The sequence below is a fragment of the Setaria viridis genome, chromosome 2, assembly GCF_005286985.2.
Source record: "Setaria viridis chromosome 2, Setaria_viridis_v4.0, whole genome shotgun sequence".
Classification (NCBI taxonomy): domain Eukaryota; kingdom Viridiplantae; phylum Streptophyta; class Magnoliopsida; order Poales; family Poaceae; genus Setaria; species Setaria viridis.
Window position 1 is genome coordinate 46,598,209 of NC_048264.2, and position 26,058 is coordinate 46,624,266.

Below are 26,058 nucleotides of genomic sequence, written 5' to 3' on the forward strand. Positions count from 1 at the left end.
CATAATGTATCTTCCTGGTAAGAAAGCCGTCTGTGTTGGTCTAATAACTTTATTTGCCACTATACTAAATCTATTAGCCACAACTTTTGTAAAGATTTTGAAGTTAACATTTAGCATACAAATCGGTCTATATTGTTGTACCATCTTAACTTCCTTTAATTTTGGGATCAGAGTTAAAATCCCAAAATTTAGGCTAAAAAGAGGGAGCTTGCCTTTGTGGAAATCTTTAAACATGTCCATTAGGTCATCTTTTATGAGGCTCCAAAACACTTGATAAAACTCAACCAGAAAACCATCAGGCCCGGTGCTTTATTATGTTTCATTTGAAAAATGGCATCTCTAACCTCTTTTTCAGTGAAACACTCTGTTAGGACTTCATTCTCTATATTAACCACTTGAGGGATATCTTCGGTCATAGCTTCATTCAAGGATATTGTTTCTCTCTACAAGGCCGAACAACCCTTTGTAGTATTTTGTGATATATTTCTTAAGGTTCTCTTCCCCTTCTATAACTCCTTCTTCTTGCTCAAGTCAAAATATTCTAGTTTTTCTTCTTTTGCCATTTGCTATCAACTGGAAGTACTTGGTATTATTATCTCGTTGTAGAAGCTCTGTAGTTTTGGCTCCTTGAAACCATATGATTTCTTCCTCTATAAGGAGTTGAGTTAGCCTATCCTTAATACTTTATTTTAAATCGACTTCCTGTTGTGTCAAAAGCTGAGATTCAGCTTTTTTATCTAAATCTCTTGCCTTCCTAAGAAGTTCTTGTTTTTCTCTCTTATATACCCTATTCATACTTTTAACCCAGCTCCTTAAAAACTGTCACAGCCTCCTAATTTTATTCTGCTATTTTTGCATGGGCGTAGAACCTTTCTTCTCTTTGTTCCAAACGTCTGACACCATCTCAAAAAAATCATCTCTTAAAAATCAACCAAGCTCAAACTTAAATAAAGCTTGTTTCTTGGTCTAACTGCCTTCCCTGGTGTCCATAAGCAATGGAGTGTGGTCTGAAATCTCCCTACTCAGGGCAACAACTGTGGCCAGGGGAAATTTCTGTTCCCATTCCGTGCTTACCAGCACTCTATCAAGCTTTTTGTAAGTTGGGGTTTCCAAAGAATTAGCCTATGTGAATTTGCATCCAAACATCTCGATCTCTCTTAAATTTAAGCCATCGATAATGGTGTTAAATAGGAAAGGTCACTTATTATCATACCTATCATTGTTTTTCTCACTTGGGTTTCTGATGATATTGAAATCACCTCCAAGCATAATAGGTAGATTCTTTTTCTACACGCATGAACTAAGAAAAACTTCCTTGAACTCAGGTTGGGCTGCCCCATAAATATCCAGTAACACCCATTGAAAATTGTCTTTCCTATTTCTCAGGTGGAACTTCACATAAAAATCTCCTTCATCTATACTCTGTATGTCAATAATGTCTAGATTCACTCCTAGTAAAATACCTCCTGATCTCCCATGAGTTCTGTCCAATGCCAAATATAATTTCTTCCCCCACAAAAATTAATAAGCGTCGATTGGGTGAAATTCTTTTTTCCTGTTTCTAGCAGAGCAATAAAATCTAAGTTATGCTCCTTAACATTGTCAGCAAGGAATCTTATTTTAGCCAAATCATTAAGACTTTTGCTATTCCAGAAAATTCCTCTCATTTGGAAACCATTTTTAGCTTATTTGACAATTTCACCTTACAAGTCTTTTTTCTTTGCGACTTAGCGCTAGACTTATTTCTTTTTGTGACAGCAATTTGTTCACTACTTATGTGATAGTTGTCATCATCAAAAATCTCCACTACAAGCTCCCCACAAAGCTGTTTAACAATAATCTGTTCTAACAAATCTATGCTATCATCATCAGTTCCTCTATCATGTGAAAATTGACTAACCATGTCATCAGGACAAGGTATATGGGAAACACTAGAACTTTCTATCCAAATGAGTTGTTTTACTGAATAAGCAACTTCACTATATGTGGAACCACAACACACTCCTAGTTATTTAATGTTATGTACAGCATTGCTTAAAATTAAAGGACAACAAAAGGTTTTTGACAGGTTACCTTCCATGTTCTCCAAATTCTTTCTACCGCCCTCCGCTCAGCCTTCACCAAGGTATGCTTACCAGTAGCATGCACCAGCCTCGACTAGCCCTAGTAGGAGATATTACCACCTCTGGTATGGCTGCAGCCACTAGGAACTCTCCATCACCAAACCAAGCATAAATATTAGAAGGTGATTTAGCCCTCCCAAATGTCTTTGGTGTCTGCATTACTATTTTCTACAAAGAGTCCTCCGTTCCCTCCATCTCTTCTTCCTAAATATTCTGAATAGCCTGCCACTCCTTGCCAACATTGTTGTCATCGGAATGAGCAAGAGTGTTCACCCTATCACAACCCATTAGCTGGTCCACAATGCGGTCAGATTCATAATCCCTCTCCATCTCCTCTAAATTTGTATTCATCAATGAAGACTCATTATCCTCAGCCAAAACTTTCTCCGCTAGTTCCTCAAGTGTCTTGTGTACTGAAATATCTAGGATTACCTCTATCTTTTCCTTTAGGAAAGACATGAATTCCTGCTTATTCATCTTCTGTACTTTCTCCCTGAGAGAGTCCAAACCTGCCCCATCATGTTTAGCATGACCAGTATGTTTTCCACCATTATCTCCTCCCTTCCTTTCATTAAGCCCTTCTGAACTCTTCCTCCCTTTTGTTTCCCTACTCATCTCTGGATCTTCTGGTGAATGGTCCTCCCCATCTCCCTCCTCTTCCCCTTCTCCATCCGCATCTCCACTCCATTCAATTACTATTTCTTCTCCATTCTCATCCACCCCTATTCTTTCCACTTCAAACTCCAACTCAAAATAATGATCCCCTATCACCACATCAAGATGTGGATAGATCAATGTTGGATTAAGAACCGTCACAAAAACTCTCCCTAAATTATTCTTCCTTGTCATTTCCATATCCACTGTTTGTGTTGATCCCAACATGGAACCAACTGCCCAGAGATTAAGAAACTCCCTTAATTCTTTCTCATCCCAACTCTAATCCATACTTTAGGTAGCAAAAAACCCTCCTCCTTTTCATGCCAAACATCAAATTGCAATCTCACATCTGGTGGAATACCCTGCTCCTTAACATCAGCCCCTCCAAAGGCCATTGCCCTTTGCAATTTAGAGTTTGAAGAAATTTTGTGATGAAAGACTTGTCCTCATGGTCAGTAAGTTCCCATTCCCACTTACTAGGAAAAATCCTTTGAAGTTGGGTTTGCACCTGATCCTTGGTTAGCTGTCCTCCCACTGTTGTGATTAAGGTCATTTTTGAAACCTTCCTTACTCTAGGCAAAGGGGGATGTGGTATATGATATAAACCTAGTCCATGGACTGCATAGCCCACAACATGCGCAATTGGCCGAGGTTGTTTGAGCACTGGACATCTATGATTCACATGCTTAGTGCTGTTACAGATTACATAGTACAGCTCAACTGAACACTTTGCCGCTAAGTGTCCCTTCTTTGTGCATTTCAAGCACCTAACCCTCGGCCTTGCGTCATCACAGCCACCTTCGTTCCCCTCAACTGCTTCCTCCATCTGAATATCTTCACCCTTGGTCTCTGTTGTAGCTCTTTTCGGCATGTTATCTTTTTCCTTGCTCATTTTCTCGGCTCTAAAGTTCAAAGCAAGTTTCTTCCCCATGGCATGTCTCCCTGTAAGCCTAACATCGCAACCTTTTACCGAGGGCCGGTCCTGAGATTTGGGAAGACCGGGGGCAAAAGTAAAACTCGGGACCTTTTAATATAAACATTATAATAAATATATATGAAATATTACCAATAAATACTTAAATGTATCTAAAAGAAATATTCATATCAAATTATTATATGTACATGATATCCCACAGTGATTCTATCAACTCATCCACACGTCTTTTTCTTTTCTTTTTCTCGTTACCTGATTCATATTTTCTAGACGACATGATACCCCACAATGCTGAAATTATTATAAATACATTATAGTTATAAATCAGTTGAAATTAAATAACTTGATAGTGAATTAATAATTAATGGTATGGAGAATTGGGGAATTGGCAATCGAATCACCTGATCACATAAGCGAATTGAGGATCTCCTATCTGATCTCCGCCCGTCCGCCATTCCACCGAGGGGCGGTGGGCGCACGATGTGAGCGGGAGAGAGGACCAGCAGCATGGTGAGGTGATAGGGATGAGGGGGTGCGGTAGATGAATTGAACCCTTTTTTTTTACCACGAAATAGGCCCACCTTAATGTCACCTTTTACTGTGAACCATTGTGGGCGGAGCAGTAACAAAAGCTACATTTTTTTAGGCCCCACCTTAATGCTATTTCCAACATAAGCATTGCTCTTGCTCTAAAAATTGTGTTACCGTTGCCCCTGGGATTTTTGGAGGCCCGGCCCTGCTTTTACCTGCTCTTGCCGCTTGTTCCATCCACCTGCATGTCCATGGTAGCCATCCCTCGAGGTACGGCCTCCACGCCTGACTCCGAAACCAAGTCGCGGCCATCCGCGGCCTCGGCCTCTAGCGCCGCCACCATTATCTGTCGCTGGGAACCATTCCCTTCCATGGGTCCTGCCACCTCCGCTATGACCTCCTCCACTGAACCTCCCTTCTGCTCCAAAACCCCGGCGACCATCACGGTCATGGCCTCCTCCTCCTGTCATGGCTCGCCCCTGGGAAGTCGCGCGTGCCATCCCGCTCCGCACTGCATCACTGCTTTAGCACTCCCCCTCACCTTATCGCTTGTTGCAGGTAGCTTAGTAGATGCAAACGAAGCGTGCTGTTTTTGGGCAGTGGAAAGACGATGCGTCGCGAAACCTTTGGGTTTCCCTCCGTTCGTAAATAGATGCCCTAGACCACTCGCACACTGGAAAGATGGATGGGCCCCAACCTTTACACAGCCCGAGTAGCCAGCCCAAACATTTGGTCCAGGAAACTGAAACGTTTGTTCCGTTCGATATTCAAAATTTCCATCGCCTGAATCTGAGGATTCCGCCGCCATCTCCGCCATCGGAGCACCGACGAACACCTCGGCGTCAGAGTCACTCCGAACAGCAGCATCGGCAAACTCCGTCAGCCTCAGCCTCCCCTTTGCTCGTCCTTTAGAACGAAGATCCTTCACCCATATGTCACCTAGTGAACATTCCAGTGAGGACCCCCGCCTAGGAAGGGGACCGCGCCATGGCCTGACCTCAGGTCTTCTCCGCGCCGCCCCGGCGTCCACTACCCTCCGCGCAAGCGTCCTCGGGTGTTTGGCATTTCCATCTCCACAATCAACCGAGCCAAAGCTCTTCTTAAATCATCCGCTGTAAAACCAGCTAAAGTAGCATCTCGCAGGAACTCCGCCTCCGACTTTTCTTCCAGCTCCGGCGAACGCCGGACCTCCTCCTCATCCGAACTCGACTCCTCCGCCAGCGGCCAGAAGCGAGAGCCACCGCTTCGCACCCCGGCCAGCGGGTTCGCTGAGGAGAAAAATTAAAGAACGGCGCCGATTGTCGTCGCCGACGAACACGCCCGTTTCCCTCCTCCTCCGAGCTCTCGTCGAGCACCCCACATCTACTCCCCAGCTCCTGATCTCCTTCACTCCCGTCGGAATCTGAAAAAGAGGCATCCCATACCTGAGATTCCTCGATGCCCGCTGGCAGCCCCGCCGCCGCGCTCGCCCGCGGCGCCAAGGTTAGCCGCCGCCGGCGACCCCCGTTGTCGCCTCGCCGGGACGGACCCCCCGTCATCTCCTCATCCCCGCACAACCCCCTCCGCGGCTGGTTGGATGCGCGTGGGAGAAAATATCATCCAGTACTGCTGCTTGCTTGTACAAACTCTTATCGTATTATATATTGTTTGTACATGCATATACGTATTCCTTTTGAATTTGCTGCATGCCCAGTCATGGCTGAATAGCTGATGATCATGAGCTCCTTTTTCATCCAAGTACGTACCGTACGTCTACCACAGTGCTACTCCGTCCATTGCTAGCTACAGAAGCTAAGGAATGATAAGAGATGGGCAACGGTTCTAGTACGGCATCCCGTGTTCAACTACGTACTTTTGAATTTTGACAAGGCTAGCTGAAGAATTGCTTTGCTTCAGAGAAATTCATTCACTGGTCTGTAGAAGTATGTACCAGTAGTGGTGAAAAAGTTATACAGAGCTCAAAAGGCAAAATTGATGAGTGCCGTCTAGCTAGCTTTTCTAATCCCGGACCAGACCACACGCCGCAGGGACCAAGACCGGCAGGTAATTTGCACGATAAAAAAGGTGTCAACTTGGTTGTTACTAGTTACGTACGTTGCAATCAAATCCTAAAATTAAATTGCTGGGTATCCGATCCCTAGTTGCACGCCCAGCTCGGTTAGGCTGCCGTTGAAGTAGAACTTGCCTCTCCGGCCGGCGCCGGTACCGGCCCCTACACAATAGCGCCGGCCACGTCGGAACAGCGCCCAAGAGGAGGTGTGCAAATCCATGGCCTCCTGATCAGATCTAGGTTCGTTCTGCACCAGGGCGGCTAGGGTTTGTGCTATCCGTGTCATGAGGATACGAGGACTGGTGGAGGAGAGGAAGAGGCACGCGTTCTGATTTCTGAAGTTATGAACAACCTTGAGATGGGCCGCAAACTGGACGGAGCCCGTGAACTTGGGTCAGGTTCTGGCCGTCTGAGTCCTGGCCTGTAGGAAACTGTCTAAATGGGCCAACATGCAAAAACTACAAAAATGGGACGGGGTCCCTCGGCCGCGAGCGGATCCCACACGGCCACACCAATGACCAAAAGGCAGTCGATTCATGGCTCTGCGACGCGGTCGAAATCGCACGCCTCCGGCCTCCCTGACCAGTACACCACCACCGGCCGGAGTAAGGACTCAGTTTTGATTATATAAAGTTATAATCAAAACTTTTATCGTAATAATCCCAAAAGCTGAGTTGAGCTTATGACGACAAAGGAGAGCTCAAAGCAAAAGAACACATATGCTACTCCACTAAAAGGAACCGGCAAATTATCCTCAACATCATGTATGGAAGAAAAAAATGTGTTCACCATCATCCCAGGTGCATGCCAACGATTACTTGAATGCAATTATCTATTGATCGTTATAATCACAGCGCGAACAGATTCTTTGCTATACCAATTTAGTGACACCGTAAAACCCAGTCAGACAATGAATGAAAATCCCTATACCTGGTGAGAATTATTTAGGCACAAAATTTGTGAAAAGACTCCCGTAACTTCTGAATCAGCGTCACTCACCACGTCTGATTCCGTTCTCCATGCTATGTGCTCATCAGGTCTAACCAGGATGACATTTTTCCTGCTAATCTGACACATATCCCACCATGAATTACCAGATACCCTAGGCACTTCCTCGACATCGACATAGTTCGTCCAGGGTACTAGCTCAGATCTGCTCTCTTCCACTTCCGCATCAGCAGAACCTTGTGGCCACATGACACATACTTTGGCTGACAACTTGAACTCATCTGCTACCTTGAGGGTTGTACGGGCGATCTCATATGACTCTTTCAGTGGTGCGATGATGAGAACAAACTCAAGTTTATCCCTGCTTACCAGATCCAGTGTTGAGAACACACCCTGCAAGAATCGATCACAGTCGCAATGTGAAAACAAAAAAACAAAAACAGTAGAGTAACAGCAAAAAAACATGTGTATGAGTGAATTGGTTATGTGCCAAGGGACAAACCTCACTTGAAGCAGGCAGTGCTCTTACTAGCATGTGGGGTAGCCGCGAACCAACCTTTGCGGATGGGATGTACTTTCTTGATGCCCTCGAGTGCTTTAGTTTTACTCCTTTCTGAGTCTTCTCACCGCAATTTTCAGCATGTATTGCTCCTTCTTCATAGCTGAAAGCACACAAATAAGATCATAAGAAAATTTGCATATCTCACCATGATCTGAGAATATTCTGTCCAGCTTTTTTGTCTCAGCAACTAAAATGAAAGAAAAGAAAAACATATTCTTTTGAAGAATGATCAGTTGTAATGAGACTAACCAGAAGCCAAGATCCTCTGCAGGGAATTGCAGCTGCAGACTTCTTCCTTCATCAAGAATGCTTCTCAATCTTGCTAATCTCAAGGACCCCAGGGGATTTTTCTCATTCAGAATATAATCTGAGACTTGTGCCCGACCAATGGAAAACAATCCTTCCAGCACTGCCTTCTGTACATTTCTGGGAATGATTGATCCTAGGCTTCTATTAATAACTTGATGCACTGACAAATATGTGCAGGGAATGCATATATGAGATGAGAAGGGGCAGATAGCAAGGTATATCGTCAGTTGAATTTGTTGTCAATATTTTACGTTGAAAATAAATAAAATCAACAAAATGTCTACTTCATCATGCAGGAATAGGACATTTTACCTGAGTTTGCAACAGTTGGATCAAGACCAAGGGTTGCAGGAATAGACATTGCTGCTTTGAAGTTCTCCACACTCAGTTCTGTATTGAAAATGGCAACCTGCAATAAGCGAGCAATTTATGGCACTTAATTAATTTTAAAGTGGAGACATTGACATTGAATGAACAGAAAGCCCGTGAGAAGAGTCTAACAGGTCGGCGCTCTGATTCATAAGTTTGCACTATTGATGGTGAAGCAACACCAGTCAGCATTAAGCCCAATTTCCAAGCCAAATTATGTGCATCCTGAACACCAGTGTTCATTCCTGTAAACAAATCAGCAGATGCATGTTTCTGACTGTTGGACTTTATATGCATAGTAAGGCATATTAATATGGACACATGGTAACATTTCAGTATCAAAATTTAAAGTAGACCACTAACCAAAACCACCGGCAGGAGGAAAACGGTGAGCAGCATCGCCAACGAGAACTACACGATTGTTGCAACCAATGTACTTTTCTGCCACTTCAGCATGCATTGCCCATGGTTTTATGTCTAAAACCTGAATATCTGCAGGCTCCCATCCAACTAATTTGACAATAATTTGCTCACATACCTAGAAAGACAAGAAAACATAAATTTAAGTAGGATGCAAATATACCCATCAAATTTAGTCTACAAATTCATCTATGTATAGCATATTCAAGTGTACTATGAATAAGTTGTTTCAAGAGCACTACAGCAAGAGTGTTTCTGAAATAAATGTTGAAACACAACTTGATTCAGAAAATAGCATTTCAGTACCTAACGAACTAGAATCAAGAAAATTACTAGAATGAAATCACCTTAGTGCTGAATTCTTCAAACATCTGCTGAGGAGGGTAAAATGGAATCTGAGAATAAAATATAAGTTAGTATTAGTGCGCATATGAAGATTACATAACTGTATATGGATCGTCTTACTTCCAACACCACAAAGGTTCACATACCTGCAATACGAATTCCCCATTCTCCAGGTCATGTGCAACCAGTACACCAATTGCACCTGGGTTAAAAATGAAGAACAACATCCCAGGCCTCTGTCTGGATAAATATCTGCCTAGATCTCTGCTAAGAAAATGCACACTGACCAGTTTCTGCAAGTCCCTTTCACCATCCATAGATATACCTGCCAATTCACGCACGGTGCTTCTTGCACCATCTGTCCCTAGTAGAAGACCACAGTGTAGCTTTCTGTTCCGTATCTTCCCTCCATTGTTAACTGATGCTTCAACCAAAATACCCTCATCGGTCTGCTGAAAGGATGTGCACTCATGCCCCATCAATATCTTGCTTTCCAACCCCAAATCCTGCGCTGAGTCACCAATCTCACTGGGAAAGCATGTCTGAAAACCAATACCTTCCAACTTCTTGAGTAGCAAATCAACTAATTTGTACTGCGAGAAGTGTGCAACCGATATAGGACTAATGACCTTGTCAAAATCTGCCAAAATTACTCGTCAGAAGACATATGCAGAGAGGTGCAAGACAACAAGGCTCAACATGAGAAGAACTGAACTGGCCTTCCTGTTTCATGTGATCGACCGATCCAAGAATGGAACCAGAGAGTGAAGTACAATACACAAACTTCCTCCACAAATCCACAGGTGGCTGGGACCTCTCGATGTCCCCTGCCAAGCCATCCAACTTGCGGAAGATCTGAAAATGCCAACCACCCGTGAAACCACCGCCCAAACAACACACATAAAGCTGCAATAGCGAGGTAGGAGTGCATTAGTAAAAATACACACCTCCATTGTGCGGTTGTTGATGAAGTGCGCTCGGGGATGGCGAGTGAACTCCACATTCTTCTCTATCACCGCGCATTTGATCCCTGCAAGATTGGAATCAAACGAGTGACTGTATCAGAGGTTGCCAGTCTTCACAAGAATTTCCACGAGTCCTCCCAAAAATTAAGCAGCTAAGCTCGTCGAACCACTAAGCAGTCATCCAAACTAGCAAGCGCACTTGAGAGATGACTTGTTTCGTCACATCACATTCGTCCTGTTCCCTCATTGAACTTCCGCTCAGCTCAACACTACCGCCTATACTACTTTAGAAGCACGATTCGGAACAGCGACGCGCGAGGGGCACGGGGCTCTTACCGAATTTGGTGAGGAGGAAGGAGAGGACGAGCCCGACGGGCCCAGCTCCGACGATGAGCACCGGCAGATGCGGCGCGTCGCCTCGGCCTCCCCCGCCGACGAGGGACGAGAAGGGCGGGTGCTGGCGGCGGCGGAGCCACCAGATCGCGTCCCGGTGCGCGGCGAAGAGGCGCCCGCGCCCGCCGCCGGCGATCGACGGCATCGATTTGGTCGGGTGGGGCTTCGGCGTCGGCGGCGGGGGAATATGGGCTAGCTGCAAGAGGGGGTTTATGGGTTTAGAAGGTGGACACGACTGCACAGTACTCGTCAGGCCGTGAACAACTTGAAAAGATGTCATTTGATCTGATCGGCTAAGTATTTAAAAACAAAAGATCTGATCGGCTAATGAAACGGAGCTAATTCAACTGGTTAAATTGCTCCATTTTCTCCTGATGCAGCTTGAATTTTAGTCAGCGCATTCAGCATTCATCCAATTTGGTTCATATTAAAAGGTGTAAACATATTCGCTTGTGTTGTGCATATAACCTTTTTTGTAATTGTCGGATATGTAAATATACAATGTTTGCCCATGTTTCAAAAGCTAAATGCCCATGTCAAAAGCTTCCTAAAACTTAGAGCTGTTCAGCACCTAGTAGGTCACACAAGTTCTTACTCTTCTGTGAATCCATCAGCGCCCAAATACCACCCCACTGACACGATGGAAGCCCAGCCCAAAGTCTGGGCCTCTGGGGGACAACAAGACAGTTTGAGTTCAGTTCTGACAAAACGAAACAAATGTTTTCATCAGAACGAAGTAACGAACACAAGGTACAAATACCATCTCTTATCTTCGCGGCTTTAAATGGAAATTCCGCTATGAAAATGGACAAAATATAGCACAATTCTTCAATGGCATAAAAGTTTGCCGAAAAAAAAAATCTATTCCATCATCCCTTGGTTGCATGAAAGAAGCATGAGCATCCGGAGGTACAACCGTCCAGCTCTGAATATCTGAGTCAGCCTGAAACTGTAGCAGCATGTACAAATCCCCGGTCTGGTAATCTGGTATACTACACAAGAACTTTCCTCCTAGATTTCCAAGTCAGCATAAACCTCAAAGCTTGGAGGCACCCATGGACACGGCCTGCTGTACAAGCTCCCGCCGCAAGATCTTCCCGGCAGGCGATTTCGGTATTGCGGAGACAAAGGCCACTCGGCGGACTTCCTTGTACGGTGCGACCTGCCATAAAAGGAAAAAAAATCAGGCCGGAGTTAGACAACTGCCTGAAGTGCTAAGGCATTATCAAGTTATTCCAGCAAAAGGTTGTTAGAATATCATGCATAAAGAAAGGATCAGTGGCGGCATTTTTTTTTTTTGAACATACCAGTGGCGGCATGATCCCTTGCTGGAATGGCCACTGGAAAGTTAAGTTGCTTTCCATAGCTACATGCAAACAGTATGCTATAGTAGTACATGACGTTTCAGTGTTGCCTTTTGCATCAGGGCAAAGAATGTTATGCTTAACAGCAGACAAGCACAAAACCAGTGTGAACTAACAATACTAAAATAGCAAGAATTTCTACTCAAACTTGGCAACTTTTGCTACTAAACCAGGGTGTACATTAGATGTTTGATACTAATTAGAAGTATAAAATATAAGTTAATTGTAAAATTAATTGCATAGATGGAGTCTAATTTGCGAGATGAATTTATTAAGCCTAATTAGTCCATGATTTGCAATGTGGTGCTACAGTAACCATTTGCTAATAATGGATTAATTAGTCTTAATAGATTCGTCTCGCGAATTAGTCTAGGGGTTCTGCAATTAGTTTATAATTAGCTCATGTTTAGTCCTCCTAATTAGCATCTGAACATCCGATGTGACACGTGCTAAAGTTTAGCACCTGGTATCCAAACACCCCCTTAGTCTACTTGCCTTTCATGATGACTGGTCCACAGACCCAAAGCTCCCCGCACTGCCCCGCCCCGAGCGCCTCGCTGGTGGCAGGGTCGACGATCTTAGCCTCCATGTGCGATGCCAGCTTCACAGCCGAAGACTAACCGTGGCAGCCACCGATCCAGCAGGTGCAGGAAGAAAGCAAGTTAAATTAAGTACAGTTGAAGTATCAGCAAGTTTCAGCCAGCATCACATCACTGCTATACCATAGTTCCTTACAGTTTCACTAAAGCACACAAGAATTACACCCTAGAAGACCCTTGTTCTGCCACATAGCTAAAGCCCACTCATCCCTCTTAGCACCCCAGGCCCTAGCTTCCCATGACATAGCTGCATGAGTGGGTGCAGACTGTGTTTGTGAGGGTGGTGGGGAGAAATCCTCCCCTAGGACAACTTCATCTACCCAAAACCCAAGATCCAATTATGTAGAATACAACGAGTAATGACAACCTTAACTTAAAAGGGGTATGAATGGTATGGCTTATTGTCTAGCATTCGAAATTTGCCCTTAAGAGCTCCAAATACCCTCTCAACTGTTGTGCGGAGGGATGAGTGTCTTAGGTTGAACAGTTCCTTAGCATTATTAGGGGTTTTCCTACCCTCGAACTCGGATATGTGGTACCTAACAGCCCGATACGGAGGAAGGAATCCAGACCGCAAAGCGTAGTCAGTAGAATTTTCCTACACATAAATAGATTTACGGTACATGAGCTACCTAGTGAAAGAAAATAAAATAACTTGTACTTGTAATAAGTTGGGTGGACAATGTACCTTGTAACATCTCGGAGCCAGCCGTGTTCAATTGCGCTGCCAACATCCACACCATGGCCGCCGGCACTCAGCCCGTCGTGGAAGGGAACCGCAGGGGACGCGTCACGTGGGGAAGACGGAGAGGGCCTCGGCGCCTCGCTACCTTGCCGCGATCCGCGCCGATCTCGGCCCCCCAAGCCCGATTCAACGTTCGAGATGGCTCCGGGGTGAACAGTATTTCATTTACCGTCCACTCCGGACGGTAGATGGGATACTGTCCACCCCGGGGTCCGACTGTCCGCCACCACTGGCGATCAGTGGTTTCGAATGTCTCCTTGTCGATCTTGCCTTCCAGTCCTAGCTGCACTGGCTGGATGCATACATCCCCTGATCAGGCCACGCCTCAAGGACGAAGACCGGCAGGTAGTAATTTCATTCTGACATTCTCCATGAGAAACGACATGTTCGTTTCAGCTTATTCAGCTGGCTTATCAGCCACCAAACAGTATTTTTCTCTCACAACAAATCAGCCGTTTCAGCTTTTCAGCCGGCTTATAAGCTAAAGCTAACAGGCCCAAAAAGATTAAGGGGTGTTTGGATACCAGGTGCTAAACTTTAGCGGTGTCATATCGGATGTTCGGATATAAACATAAGCTAATTACAAAACTAATTGCATAGATGGAGTCTAATTCGCAAGACGAATCTATTAAGCCTAATTAATCCATCATTAGCAAATGGTTACTGTAGCACCACATTATCAAATCATGGACTAATTAGGTTTAATAGATTTGTCTTGCGAATTAGACTCCATCTGTGCAATTAGTTTTGTAATTAGTATATATTTAATACTTCTAATTAGTATCAAACATCCGATGTGATAGGTGCTAAACTTTAGCAAGTGATATCCAAGCACCCTAAGGTGCCACCTAGGCCTTGTTTAGTTGGCAAAGTTTGGAGGTGCCAAATTACTGTTAAGCACTGTAGCACACTATAGCGTTTCGTTTGTATTTATGAATTATTGTCCAAACATTGACTAATTAGGCTCAAAAGATTCGTCTCGCAAAGTACAACAAAACTGTGCAATTAGTTTTTAATTTCGTCTACATTTAGTACTCCATGCATGTATCGCAAGTTTGATGTGATGGGGAATCTTCTTTTGCATAGTGCCAAAGTTGGGAGTTGGGGGTGAACTAAACAAGGGCCTAGTTGCATCCACTATACAGTGACTGAGTGACACAGTACTGACAGTGCATATCGCTCATATTCCAGGCTTGCCTGATCAGACGTGCAACATGCATTTTATGATGCAATCTTGTCATCCTGCACCTGCAGCTAGTCTCATCCAACTAAGCATCATATTGTTCTGTTTAGACTTTAAGCAGCTTGGGCCAAGGCATCTCGTGACCAGCCGGTCACATGGATACCGCTGCCGCAGCTTCTCTTTCTCCGAAAACTCAACGCAGCAGAATCGGCAGCTGCACAATGCTGATCCAATTGTGATTGTAAATCAAAGCAGAGGCACGTGACGGTCGTCTCCAGGATTACTTGGCTGCTACTTCCTTCCCTTTGTGGCTTTAGAAAAGTTTCTGTCGACGGCGACGATCAAAGGGAAGCGGCATCGATCGATCATCGGGCGGCAGCCCGCAGAATTGATGATGGGAAAACAAATCAGAGAAAGAGAAATGTTTTCTCAAGGGCTAAATACACCTGTACAAGAGTGTAGCTCACATGACAGTTCCGATTATAGAGATCGGTAAACTGAAAACGTTGCCGTGCAGACGCTTCTATTCCGATCCCCAAATCAACCGCCGCACGCTTCTTTCTCTTTCTTTTTCCTCCAGCAAACAGAGCAGTCCACCCGCTGGCTGATTCCTCGCTACTCCAGCCACCATTGCCAAATAGCCGCCGGTCGAGCCTCCCCCACCTCCCAACCTCCACTCGAAAATCCCCGCCACCTATGCCGCCGACCGCCAAGCTCACCCTCGCCTTCGAACTCCTATGTCCTGGCCTCTACTTCCACCACTAACCTGCAAAACGGAGGGGATGGAGGTGGAGGTCATCGTCATGCACCACCGTGTAGGGGATGGAGGAAGAGGCCGCGCCGAGCGGCGGGTGGTGGCCGGCGGCCCGGAGGCGCGGGGCCATGCGTGGGCACCCGACGGGCAGCGGCGCGGCTCCCCGTGGCCCTCGCCACGCCGCCGAGACCCGGCCGACGGTGGCCCGCGGAGCTCGCGCCCATGGCGGCTCGCCCGCAGCTATTGCCGAGCTCCAGTTTCTCCAGGATGGCGCAAGAGAGAGCGTGGAGAGGATAGCATTCGTCTCGGAAGCCTCTGGATTTGGAGGTGCCCTGTAGCAAACGGAAGGGTTGGGGTTGTGATAGAGGTATGCGGTGCAGGACCGTAGCCGGTAAATTTGCAGTTCAGGTCCAGTCAGGTCCAGTTAACAGAGCGGATAGCCTAAAGAGAAATGTTTCGGAGGTTGAGCCAGTGGGAGATGGAGTTCAGTTCATCCTCGTGATCCGTGTCTACGTTTTTGGTGATGTCATCTCTCTTTCTCTCAATCAGGATGGCGAGATCGCGAGGGTGCGTCGCTGTAACAGAGAGAGCCTGGAGATGCAGAATGGGCCGAACTCCGAGCCGCGGCCTGTTTTTATCTACTTGCTTTGGCCCGCTCGACTCGCATCGCCGCTATTCAGAGAGAAGCTCACTCACGCCTCCTTTCCATGTACACTCTTGTGCAGTTGTGCACCATCATCCATCGACACGTCAATTTCGGCTAACAAACTGCGGTTTCACGGGAGACGTTTGCCTGTCAGAAAACGCTCAAGCCCAGCACTCAACAGCACCTTTCGATGAATCATCATATGGCACACACACGATACGCATACGCCTAGCAAAAGGATCTTTCTTTCGGCCTGCAATGCGACATCAGCAGTGATGGATCGACGTACTTCTCTACTGGGCCGTGGCAGGATGGTAGTAGCGATTGCCACCGCTGATCGTCCGTCCTTATCCGGCAGACCACCTGCTGCAGAGAGCCAGAAAAAACCGAAACACAGAGGCGAGCCGAGCAAAACCACCGGCAAGACCACTTCAAAACCGGGGTCGCGGCGAGGCGGCGGCACACGAGCCTGGCCGGGTCAGGTGTGTAAGTGGCAATCCCTTGCCGCGCCAGCAGTCTCCGCGCCCAGCCAAAGCCAGGTGCGCTAGCCGCAACTCCGCCGCCGGTTTCGCGGTTTCGCCCGGGCGCGGCCCCCTTCCCGTGCCCTGCTCACGCCCTCATCCAATCGCTCACCATAAGTAGCCTGCTCTGCTCACCTGGCGCGGCTCTCACATAGACTAACACAAGTGTCCAGTGCAACCGATCTCGTTTCGACTCGATCGATCGATAGCCCTGTTCGGTTCTTTCGCGTACATGGCGGAGGCCAAGACTGCTCAGCCTGCTCATCCTGCGCCGCCGCCACCGCCGGCGGCGGCAGTGGATGGTTCGGTGGAGCACCAGAAGCAGCAGCAGCAGCAGAGGAAGACGGTGGTGGTGGTCGGTGTGGACGACAGCGAGCACAGCTACTACGCGCTCGAGTGGACGGTGCGCCACGTGGCGGGCGGCGTGGCGGGCGGCGCCGAGCTCGTCATCGTCCACGCCAAGCCGTCGGCGTCCTCCGTCGTCAGCTTCGGCGGACCAGGTATGTATCGTATCGGCCGTCCTTCCTCGGTTCCTCTTCTTGATTGAGCTGTTGAGAAAGAATTGTCAAGAAAAGGCTGGGAGCTGCTCTGACTAGTTGGGATGATCCGTTGCCGTCCAGGAGCCGGCGAGGCGATGAGGTGCGTGGAGGCCGACCTGCGCAAGATGGCCGAGGCCGTCGTCGGCAGGGCGCGCCAAGTCTGCATCGCCAACTCGGTAATTCAATCAGATTGCAGCAACGGGCTTGGTTCTGCGGCGCGATGAGCTCCTTTCTTATTACCCAAATCTCACTGCAGGTGCACGCTCTGATCGAGGTGGTCGAAGGGGAGCCCAGGTACGTGCTCTGCAACGCGGCCGAGAAGCACCACGCCGATCTGCTCGTCGTCGGCAGCCATGGCTACGGCGCCATCAAGAGGTTCTTGGCATGCCCACGTCCCTGGTTTCAGTTATGTTTCGTTTTGCGTTCTTGGGTTTTCCTTTTCTGAAAATCTGGGCATGTGCAGGGCTTTCCTGGGGAGCGTGAGCGACTACTGCGCGCACCACACGCACTGCACCGTCATGATAGTGAAGCGCCCCAAGTCCAAATGCTGAGCATGTACTACCGTGTTGGTCAGGTGCATAGTGTTGTGCTCCATGACAGTGAACTAGTGAACCAACCTGTGTCCAAATGTCCAAATGCTGAGCATGTACAGTATAGCAGCCTCTTAAGCTGTGTTCCGTGATATCAACTTTTATCTCAAACAATATTTGTGCCTTGCATCACAAGTTGCTTCTGCGCTTTTTTCTATGCTTAGCATTCCTATTTTCTGGTGTCCGTTTACACTGCTATCTCCCAATTGATAATTGGTAACTTGAAAAGGAAAAAACGAATGCTGAGTCTTAAATTTTAGGAATGAGGCCACGTGCTTTCTCCTCTAAATTCATGCAGGTTAACGCACACAAAATGCTTGATAAACGAACTCAATTTGCCAATCTCAATATCTGCCAACCCAATTTCTCAAAGGTACTCAAAGGGCTATGGGCCTGCGCCCGCGCAAGTGCGTTCATAGTGCCAGCCCGTCTCCATTTGAATTGTGTTTTTTAAGAAAAACTTAATTAGCAAACAAACTTACACACTAAAATAATGTACTTTCTAAAATAGGAATCTTAGCCCTTTATAACGATCTACTTTTGTGTATAAATGAAAGAATAAAGGCGCGTATGGAAGCTGTATATCATGATGGAAGAAAGAAGAAAAAAAACACAAACAGGAAAATTAAGTCATCTTGTAATGTGGTCATCCCCAACATAACTAATTCTTGCAATTTTCTCACGAGATGTCCACCTAAGACGTGCAAGTATCATGATGTTTTCTGATGGTTTTCCAGTTACATATTACTCCCTCCGTTCCAAATTGTTACATGTTACTTCCTCCGTTCCAATTACCTTCGTTCCAATTTTTCTAGATATAGTGTATGTTTAGATGCACACTAATATCTATGAACTTTAAAACGATCTACATTCCAGGGAACGGAGGGAGTATATTTTATAAATTGTGATTTTAACTTTATATTTAGTTAGTTAATGTACACTTTTGTCGTTTAACATGTGTGGAAATTACCCCTAAAACACAATCGGGTGTATAAGACTGGAGATATATTGATTTTTTTATTTCTACCATTCAGTAATCACTTCAAAGTAAAAGCATCAGTGTTAATTGAACTATACACCATGCATGTATCAAAGCATCAATCACATATACAAAAAGCAAACGATGATTTAACTCGAACTCCGTATCATAAACATGTTTGAACATTCTCCAAAACAAGATAGCAAGATTACACCACTCGATACATGATACAGGGGGAGGCGTGCCTCCTAACGAACGAATGACCGATCAGGCCCGCTTGACGGGGTCGAAGTTGGAGACGGCGACGACGGCGCCGACGATGGCCACGAGCACGACACCACCGGACACGATGCTGAGCAGGAAGTTCTTGAGCGACGGCGTCAGCCCGGACTGCGCGGCCTCCGCGACGTCAGGCAGCACCAGCGCCGCTGCCATGGCCGCCGCGGTCAGCCCGGCCGCCGCCTTCTCCTTCATGGACGCCGACGCCCGGACGGCCATCCTGGCGGCCGGCCTCGCCCTCAGCTGCAGGGGCTGGAACGACGACGTCGGCTTCCTGAGCCCGGCGACGGACAGCGGCGCCGCGACGGCGGACAGGGACGCGGTGGCCATGGCGAGGATCGATGAGATTCGTGGCGCGGAGAGATGGCGTGTGTGGGGATGGACATGGTTGGCCCGGAGAAAGTTAAAGTAGCTTGGGTGGACAGGGAGGAGCCGGCGCGACGTGCCAGGTCAGCGCTGGAGTCCGACGTGGGTTGCTGTGGTCGCGCCATTGCAGGATAAGGCTTATCTTCAGAGGAGGCTCCGTGGTTGTGGTGTGCTGGGGTATGAGGTTTAGATTTTGTTTCTGATTTTCATGCATGGTTGAGGTCTCAGCTCATCTCTGGTCCCTCAGTTACATTAGATCAGGTAATTTTGGTGAATATGAAAGGAAGACGTAGAGAAGGTGCATTTTGGTGGTTTCATTCGTACTCGAAGCCAATGCCACAAATTCACAATGTTCTTTCATGCGACCGCATACCTCGTGCAAAAGCTATATACAAAGGATAATGAGCGCAGATTAGTTCAACAACTTGTAAAATACTTAATCTAGTACAATAACTTGTCCGGATTAGTTCAACAACTTATAAAATGTTCAATTTGGTAGAATAACTTAGCAAATTGGTGCACCTACAATCCAAACGTTACAACGAGAACGTAATAAGCAAAGTAGATGGGCATGTAAATTTTTATTCAATCAATAATTCTTATTTTTTATTAGTAAAAGTTATTGACCATGACCTGTCTGTTACTTCTCAACTGTGTATATAACTTATTTGTTCATTAGTTAAAACTGAATAAAATTTTAGAATTACACTATTGCTATTAGGGAAAGACTAAAGTTCACAAGAGAGACCCTATGACCATAGGTTTCTTCTGCGCTTATGCTCATGTATTCAACAACCGTAGAGAAGCATATTTCTAATTTTCAGTTTTACTTTTAAACAAGTACATGTGGCTTTAAAAAATATTTATGCTAAACTTATAAAAGGTATTGTTTGTACAAAATGTAAACATCGAGGGTGAACTTATCAATATTGAATATAAAATTAAATATTCCTAATTAAAATTAAATTATTGTATAAAAATAACTAATACAAATATATAACATTAATTTCCTAAACACTGAAGGTTCTAGTCCTAGTCAAATACATTACCCTTGCGACACGAATATCAATGGTCAAGTAATGCTGAATAACTTGTTCTGACGTGAATATCCTCTAGCCCGACATTAGCAAAAATGTTGTTACAATATTTGGACTAGGGATGCACCAATGTACCAATTTATTGCACTAATATGAGCATTTTTACAAGTTCTTGACCAATCTGCACCCACATGCTAAGTTATTGTACTGAACCTTTTATAATTTGTTGGACCAATCTGCACCCACTTGATAAGCTACTGTACTAGATTAAAATATTTTACAAGTTAGTGGATCACATTTTACAAGTTGTTGGATCCACTTTTCTTTGGCTATTAAAAAACCGTACGAAGTGCCCATTACCTTAAAAATATTTTTCAAGTCTATTTGCTTCCTAAAGAAGTATTTGTCAAAATAAAGCTGGCTAGGTTCCACGAGTACGTTCACAACTTCATATGAGACAAAGAGAATAGTCCCTTTTCCTTTCATTAATGAATGTTACTTGAGCATGTTTTTTCATTACAAAAATGTTACTCTTGTAGAACGGGGATCAAGCATGTTTTTTAAGGGTCAAGCTTGTAATCTTCTTCTTCTGATGATGATGATTTTGGAGATGCAGCTGCAGGCAAAATTGGCAGGTCTTTTTTTTTGAAAATAACAATTGGCAGATCTTTAAGAAACAGGGCTCAAACACATTAAGCTCACTTTGCATACTGGGCCAGAAAGAACGGCCCATGTCGTATGTACTCCGTTCTAACGCGACGTCCCCACACGGCCGGCAGTGAGGCGCACGCACATCCACACGCCTTCTTCCTCCCCTACCGCCGAGTCGCCGCCGACGGCGGAGCCATGTACACCGAACTCACCTCCCCATCTCAACCGCCGGAACTGATCCGCGGCAGCCTCATCCCTGCGCTCCCCGACGACTTGGCTGTCCACTGCATAGCGCTCCTGCCCCGCGCCGCGCACCCATCCCTTGCCCTCGTCTCCCGAGCGTTCCACGCCCTCCTTTGCCGCCATCCGGAGCCCCTCCTCGCGGCACGCCGCGCCCTCCGTCTCTCCGATTCCCACATCCTCCTCTCCCTCCGGCCGCCCTCCTCCGCGTCCCTCCTCTTCTTCCTCTTGCTCCAGCATCCCGGGTGGCCCCCTCTCCCCCTTCCCTCCCCTCCCGTCCCCGTCTCGTCCTCCTCGTCTGTCGCCACCGACGGTAGCCGGCTCTTCCTAGTCGGCGGATCCGTTGCCGGGGTCCCCTCTGCATCGGTGCAAATATTGGACCCCCGAGCCAGATCCTGGTCCATCGGTCCGCGCCTGTCCTCCACGCGGGAGTTCGCCGCGGCCGTCGTGCACTCCGGTGTACTGTTCGTCGCCGGCGGGTGCGTTCCCTCGTCCCCCTTCTGGGACGAGGCTCTCGACCTCTCCTCCCCTAATGCGAAGTGGAAAACTTTAGCCAGCCCTGTCCACCTCCGTGAGAAGTGGATGCACGGCTGCGCGTCCCTTGCCGGGAAGGTCCTTGCGGTGGCGGATCGTGGCGGCTTGGCCTACGATCCTGCGGCGCCACCTGCGGAGGCGTGGGCGCCGGTGTCACCGGTGCTTGACATGGGGTGGAAGGGCCGAGCTGCGGTGGTTGAAGGAATCCTGTACTCTTACGATTACTTGGGGCAGGTTAAGGGCTATGATCCAGACTCTGATTCGTGGAGCGCAGTGGAGGGGCTGGAGAGGGAGCTGCCAAAGTTTTTGTGCGGTGCCACACTTGCCAATGTTGGAGGATTGCTGTACTTGGTTTGGGAAGGGAAGTGGAAAGGGAAAGGAAAAGGTAGGGGGGAAGTGAGGAGCATGGTGGTGATTGAATGGGCCGGCATTGAGGTTACAAGGGCTGAAGAGGGGCGGCTTAGAGGAAAGGTGGTCTCTAGGGACACTGTTCTATTCCCGGATGTGCCAAAAGGGTCAACGATCACGCATTGCATTGCGTTGGAATTGTGATACGGTAGCTGCAGATGTAAAGCAGGTAATATGCACGCTTTGAGAAATTTAAAATGGTCTTTCTTCTTGTTGTAAGCTCCTTTGTATGAGTTCTGTGCTTGCTTAATTCATTGAATTGAGTAACTGGCAATCGTAGGTGGTGTCATCTGTGATTAATGTTTCTACTAGTGGTATGATGTGAATTGTTCCTTCTTTACAAGGATCAGACTAGAGGTCAGTAGATTGCTAAGGGATAAGTTGCTGTATTAAATTTATATAGTGGACTGATGATGTTAATGTTTGCAACTATACTGGCATCATTTATCCAGCATCCTTGAGCAAGAAAGGCAGAAACAAAGTATATTTCTGTTTGATTTCTCGGATGACTGGATCACAGAGCCATAGATGAACCTATTTATCTTCCCTTGCACTGAATTTGCAGTCTTCGGCAAAATTCCAATAGATCGGTACTTCTAAAGTTCTGATTTCTTCAGTTAGCTGCACTGCAGCCTGCATGCTAGAAGTTAGCTAGTTCTTTTTCACTGACATGTCCTTCATGCATTTCTGAGCCAGCCAAAAAGTTGCCACTCAGTCGCTGTTATCTCGACTGACCCTCCAGGACTCCATCCCCAGCATCAGGAAGTAGTGCCCAAATCCACATTACTGCATCAGGTTCCACCACCACCAGTGATTCAAGCGATATGGTACATACTTCTATTGGCTTTTCAGACATGCTGGGTAGTGCTACTTCAAGAGCTACTGCTTCGCCAGGAACACAATTATAAGTGTGATCTCTTTATGCGAACGGGTTTACTGCAATGCTCATATGGTATTTAGATTTAAGCTGTTTTGTGCTCATGGGTTTATATTATTGGACCATTGCAACATAGTAAGGGTTTCAGTTTGTTGGATTAGATAGGTCTTCAGTTAATCCAGGTGGTGTTGATTATGCTGGTACACTCGTGGCATGGTTGTATGCTGATTATGAGAATAATTCAACAGTTGTATAGCAGCTACTCTGTTAGTATGGATCTTGTTCCCAGTTAAACTCATTTATTGGCACAGAAAGATTGTGCTCTGAGGCCTGCATATTTTGTAACCCAATGTCAGCACTAGCTGTGTCAAATTAATCTATTCTCATGATTCATCCTTGCACAGCAAATGATAGAATTTTGAAATTATCACCGAATGACAGAAACCTATTCCTGTAGGCATTTACTTTATCTTAGCAACCCCTGGAGTCCTGATCATTCTGAAGATGTAGATGATAATAATTTATCGCTTCCAGGGAGTAGACAGTTGCCTGAACCTTGCTGGGTGTGGTATGATGCAGGTGGCAGCTGTTCATGATAACTCGGAGGTCGGAGTCCTTCCCGATCCTGCACTTCTGTTAGCTAGATCAATGCACATCGCACTCCAATGGTTCCTTGTTCTGCTTCTGTTTTTTAAATGCACATAAACTAAGGAAACGTAAACTTGAGATGAATCGTGAATCGCGCTCCATGGGTTTCGAATTTTATTAGTTCCAAAAGGGTGGATAGGCTACTGTAGAGTCACCGAGTTTACTCAGGATGGCTGCTTTTGTCCCCTTCTTTCAGTTGGGACTGTCATTGTACAGTGGAACTGTGTTCTCATGGGCCACTGATTCTCTGCACATCGGCCGCTACTGCAAAAACCCATGCTGTGCTTTCTTCTTCTCTTGTGTGCTCCGAAGACAGAACAGAGCAGAGCAGCTCAGCTTGGCGCACAATCGCTCACATCTCTCGCATGTGATGTGCTCTGCGTAGCAGTTAAAAAAAATACTAAGAAGAAAACACGGCCAACTACTCAAGTGGTACAGCGGAGAAGCTTCGCATTTCCGAATCAGAACAGCGCGGCTGAGCGATCCAGGATCATCATTACAGATCGCAACAAAGCACCACTTTTTATAGAATTAACATATTTATTACTTGGAGTACTCTCGTAATCACAGGCATGACGATCGACCTGCGCTACCCGCTACTCGTCGTCGCCACCGTCGCCGCCGAAGAGCGAGGTCCTGTAGTAGAGCAGGACCACGATGAGCGTGAGCGCGAGCGCGACGCCGACGGGCGACCCCCCGACGCGGTGGACGGAGTCCGGCGAGCCGCCGAAGGAGAGGACGTCGGCGAGCGCGGCGGCGCCGCGCTCGGACGACAGGATGCGGATGACGAGGATGAGGCCGACGGGGAGCAGGAGGAGCCCCGTGGGGCCGAGGAGCTCCGCCACGGCGGCCGTGATGGCCTCCCCGCCGTCGCCCATGAAGAGCGGGCCCGCCACCACCAGGCCCAGCACCACCGCCATCAGCAGCCCGTGTGGCGCCCCGCGCGGGCCGTAGTACTGCTGGTACTCGTCGCCGCCGCCCCTCATCATCGTTGCTCGCTCGCTCGTCCTCTCCGTCTCCGGCTTCTGTTATGCGAGACCGAGACGAGAGGGAGATGTGTGTTGGGGCGGGTGGAGTGGAGTGGAGTGGAGGGTGATGGTGGGAGTTGGAATGAGTGTGTCGAGGACGACTCGATCGGCTACGGAGAAGAAGAAGAAGAAGAGAAGGAGGAGGCATGTGGGGGGCGGGTCACGGTCACATGAGGGCTGCGCGGGCGGGCTTGGACTTTTTCGGCGTCGCACGGGGAGGCAATGACGTGGTGGGGACGCCATGAGGTGTGCACGCCTCATCTCATCTCACACACCTCTCTGCTTGACCATGACCAGATGGGGGAGCGCGCGCGGACTCGTGCTCGCTGCCGTCACCGCCGTGTGGCCGGCCGTTCCGGGCACTGGCAGGGAGCAGGCTAGCAGCGCCAACGGCATCGCATCTGCCTGTTGGCCGGACTCGAGCCGCGGTTGCCGTGTGCCCCTGTTCGGCGCGGGGAGCGTTCGTTCCCGGAAACGGCGGGCCACGCGCTTGGTGGTGCCCGCGGGTGGGCGAACCCAGCGGCGAGAGTATCGTGAGCACCCCGCGGGGGCACGCTCGAACCACCTTGACCGGCGCACAAGTTTCTCAGCAGCAGGTGTACGAGTTCGCTGGTCTGTCCGATCGTCACTGACCAAAATTTCCCACCCAACCTCCATCAACTTGCGGTAGTATGTCGAGCGCGTCAATATTTGGCCGGGCCTGCAATGCTGAAAGCTCCGTTGCTGCAGATAATTGTGCTCTGCTGACAAGGCGTGGGCATGGGCCCCTTAAGATATGGTTACATGTAGTAGTAAACATTTTACATAGGTGACGTATGGTCAAGCTTACATCAGCAAGAGCTTGGCAGTTTGCATTGCCTACATCAGCATGACTAGTAGTATATCATTCACAGCGGGCGAGATCGTCGGTGAAAGCCGCGTGCGACAGGCCGTTTTGCAACCCCGTCAGTGAGTGGCTGCTGCAAGTTAAAATTAAAACGATCGAATCCAGCAGCTAGCAGCGCGTCACTTGTTGTCGTGGAGGGGCTTGGTTATGGCGGGCTTGATCATGGTGGACACGGGCGGCCTGGCCGCGAAGGAGAAAGCCACCTGGAAGGCGTCGCGGGAGGCCGAACGGAGCACCTCCAGGACCACACGCCTCGCCGCCGCCGGCATCTCGTCGAGCTTCTCTCCTCTCGCCTGTGGGAAAGCCGGCCGGAAGATGGATGGCTGACGGTCCAGCACCGAGGGAGCACGCACGGCTTATAAAGGAACGGGGATCAGGGGCCTAAAATTGGGTGATCAACTGGCGACGGTTATGCATGGATCATCCAGACGAAGCCACGAAGGCTGCTGAATAGAATTGGTAGCGATCTAATTCTAGGCTGGTGCAGAATGACAGAAGGCTGCTACCGTTGCTTTTTCATGGGCCAGAGCCCGTTATTCTGGTGGTTGGACAAGAGGAGGAGGCCCAGTTTGTCGCCA

The 26,058-nt window shown here is 47.6% G+C and overlaps 6 protein-coding genes across 8 annotated transcripts; 2 read left to right on the plus strand and 4 right to left on the minus strand.

Moving 5' to 3' along the window:
* Positions 1-7,109: 7,109 nt before the first annotated feature.
* On the minus strand, positions 7,110-10,810 carry LOC117842122 (uncharacterized). The gene is made up of 11 exons (XM_034722475.2): positions 10,550-10,810; positions 10,196-10,278; positions 9,968-10,103; positions 9,395-9,888; positions 9,251-9,298; positions 8,847-9,021; positions 8,616-8,728; positions 8,427-8,523; positions 8,055-8,274; positions 7,746-7,905; positions 7,110-7,636 (listed from the first exon to the last, which is right to left on the minus strand). The coding sequence occupies exons 1-11, from the start codon at positions 10,749-10,751 to the stop codon at positions 7,220-7,222; spliced, it is 2,145 nt and encodes a 714-aa protein (XP_034578366.1). The 5' UTR covers positions 10,752-10,810; the 3' UTR covers positions 7,110-7,219.
* Positions 10,811-11,642: 832 nt separating this feature from the next.
* LOC140221970 (4-coumarate--CoA ligase-like 9) lies at positions 11,643-12,559 on the minus strand. Its single transcript, XM_072291925.1, has 3 exons — positions 12,466-12,559; positions 11,914-11,972; positions 11,643-11,768 (listed from the first exon to the last, which is right to left on the minus strand). Exons 1-3 carry the CDS (start codon positions 12,557-12,559, stop codon positions 11,643-11,645), a joined length of 279 nt encoding a protein of 92 aa, XP_072148026.1.
* A 3,822-nt stretch (positions 12,560-16,381) lies between these two features.
* On the plus strand, positions 16,382-17,682 carry LOC117842764 (uncharacterized). The gene is made up of 4 exons (XM_034723274.2): positions 16,382-16,918; positions 17,039-17,133; positions 17,214-17,332; positions 17,421-17,682. Exons 1-4 carry the CDS (start codon positions 16,651-16,653, stop codon positions 17,506-17,508), a joined length of 570 nt encoding a protein of 189 aa, XP_034579165.1. The 5' UTR covers positions 16,382-16,650; the 3' UTR covers positions 17,509-17,682.
* A 973-nt stretch (positions 17,683-18,655) lies between these two features.
* On the minus strand, positions 18,656-19,197 carry LOC117842766 (uncharacterized). Its single transcript, XM_034723276.2, has one exon. It carries the CDS (start codon positions 19,133-19,135, stop codon positions 18,794-18,796), a length of 342 nt encoding a protein of 113 aa, XP_034579167.1. The 5' UTR covers positions 19,136-19,197; the 3' UTR covers positions 18,656-18,793.
* Positions 19,198-20,962: 1,765 nt separating this feature from the next.
* On the plus strand, positions 20,963-23,268 carry LOC117842763 (F-box/kelch-repeat protein SKIP6). Of its 3 annotated transcripts, none has more exons than XM_034723272.2 (2): positions 20,963-22,210; positions 22,322-23,268. In XM_034723272.2, the coding sequence occupies exon 1, from the start codon at positions 21,055-21,057 to the stop codon at positions 22,183-22,185; it is 1,131 nt and encodes a 376-aa protein (XP_034579163.1). In that variant the 5' UTR covers positions 20,963-21,054; the 3' UTR covers positions 22,186-22,210; positions 22,322-23,268. The 3 variants fall into 3 exon arrangements, with proteins under 3 accessions (XP_034579163.1, XP_034579164.1, XP_034579162.1); XM_034723273.2 differs by having other exon boundaries at positions 22,784-23,268; XM_034723271.2 differs by having other exon boundaries at positions 20,965-22,210; positions 22,738-23,268.
* A 720-nt stretch (positions 23,269-23,988) lies between these two features.
* LOC117842765 (uncharacterized) lies at positions 23,989-24,978 on the minus strand. Its single transcript, XM_034723275.2, has one exon. It carries the CDS (start codon positions 24,553-24,555, stop codon positions 24,163-24,165), a length of 393 nt encoding a protein of 130 aa, XP_034579166.1. The 5' UTR covers positions 24,556-24,978; the 3' UTR covers positions 23,989-24,162.
* Positions 24,979-26,058: the final 1,080 nt, after the last annotated feature.

What these genes read in the sequence shown, in the direction of transcription:
- LOC117842122 (XM_034722475.2), bottom strand. Translation starts at nt 10,751, where the DNA reads ATGCCGTCGATCGCCGGCGGCGGGCGCGGGCGCCTCTTCGCCGCGCAC. An exon ending in CTTCCTCCTCACCAAATTCG is followed by an intron (nt 10,279 to 10,549) that starts GTAAGAGCCCCG and finishes CCAATCTTGCAG; the next exon opens with GGATCAAATGCGCGGTGATA. An exon ending in TCCTCCTGCCGGTGGTTTTG is followed by an intron (nt 8,729 to 8,846) that starts GTTAGTGGTCTA and finishes ATTTGTTTACAG; the next exon opens with GAATGAACACTGGTGTTCAG.
- LOC117842766 (XM_034723276.2), bottom strand. Translation starts at nt 19,135, where the DNA reads ATGGCCACCGCGTCCCTGTCCGCCGTCGCGGCGCCGCTGTCCGTCGCC.
- LOC117842764 (XM_034723274.2), top strand. Translation starts at nt 16,651, where the DNA reads ATGGCGGAGGCCAAGACTGCTCAGCCTGCTCATCCTGCGCCGCCGCCA. An exon ending in CGTCAGCTTCGGCGGACCAG is followed by an intron (nt 16,919 to 17,038) that starts GTATGTATCGTA and finishes GTTGCCGTCCAG; the next exon opens with GAGCCGGCGAGGCGATGAGG. An exon ending in AAGTCTGCATCGCCAACTCG is followed by an intron (nt 17,134 to 17,213) that starts GTAATTCAATCA and finishes ATCTCACTGCAG; the next exon opens with GTGCACGCTCTGATCGAGGT.
- LOC140221970 (XM_072291925.1), bottom strand. Translation starts at nt 12,559, where the DNA reads ATGGAGGCTAAGATCGTCGACCCTGCCACCAGCGAGGCGCTCGGGGCG. An exon ending in TGGACCAGTCATCATGAAAG is followed by an intron (nt 11,973 to 12,465) that starts GCAAGTAGACTA and finishes GTTTGCATGTAG; the next exon opens with CTATGGAAAGCAACTTAACT. An exon ending in AAGGGATCATGCCGCCACTG is followed by an intron (nt 11,769 to 11,913) that starts GTATGTTCAAAA and finishes CTTTTATGGCAG; the next exon opens with GTCGCACCGTACAAGGAAGT.
- LOC117842765 (XM_034723275.2), bottom strand. Translation starts at nt 24,555, where the DNA reads ATGATGAGGGGCGGCGGCGACGAGTACCAGCAGTACTACGGCCCGCGC.
- LOC117842763 (XM_034723272.2), top strand. Translation starts at nt 21,055, where the DNA reads ATGTACACCGAACTCACCTCCCCATCTCAACCGCCGGAACTGATCCGC.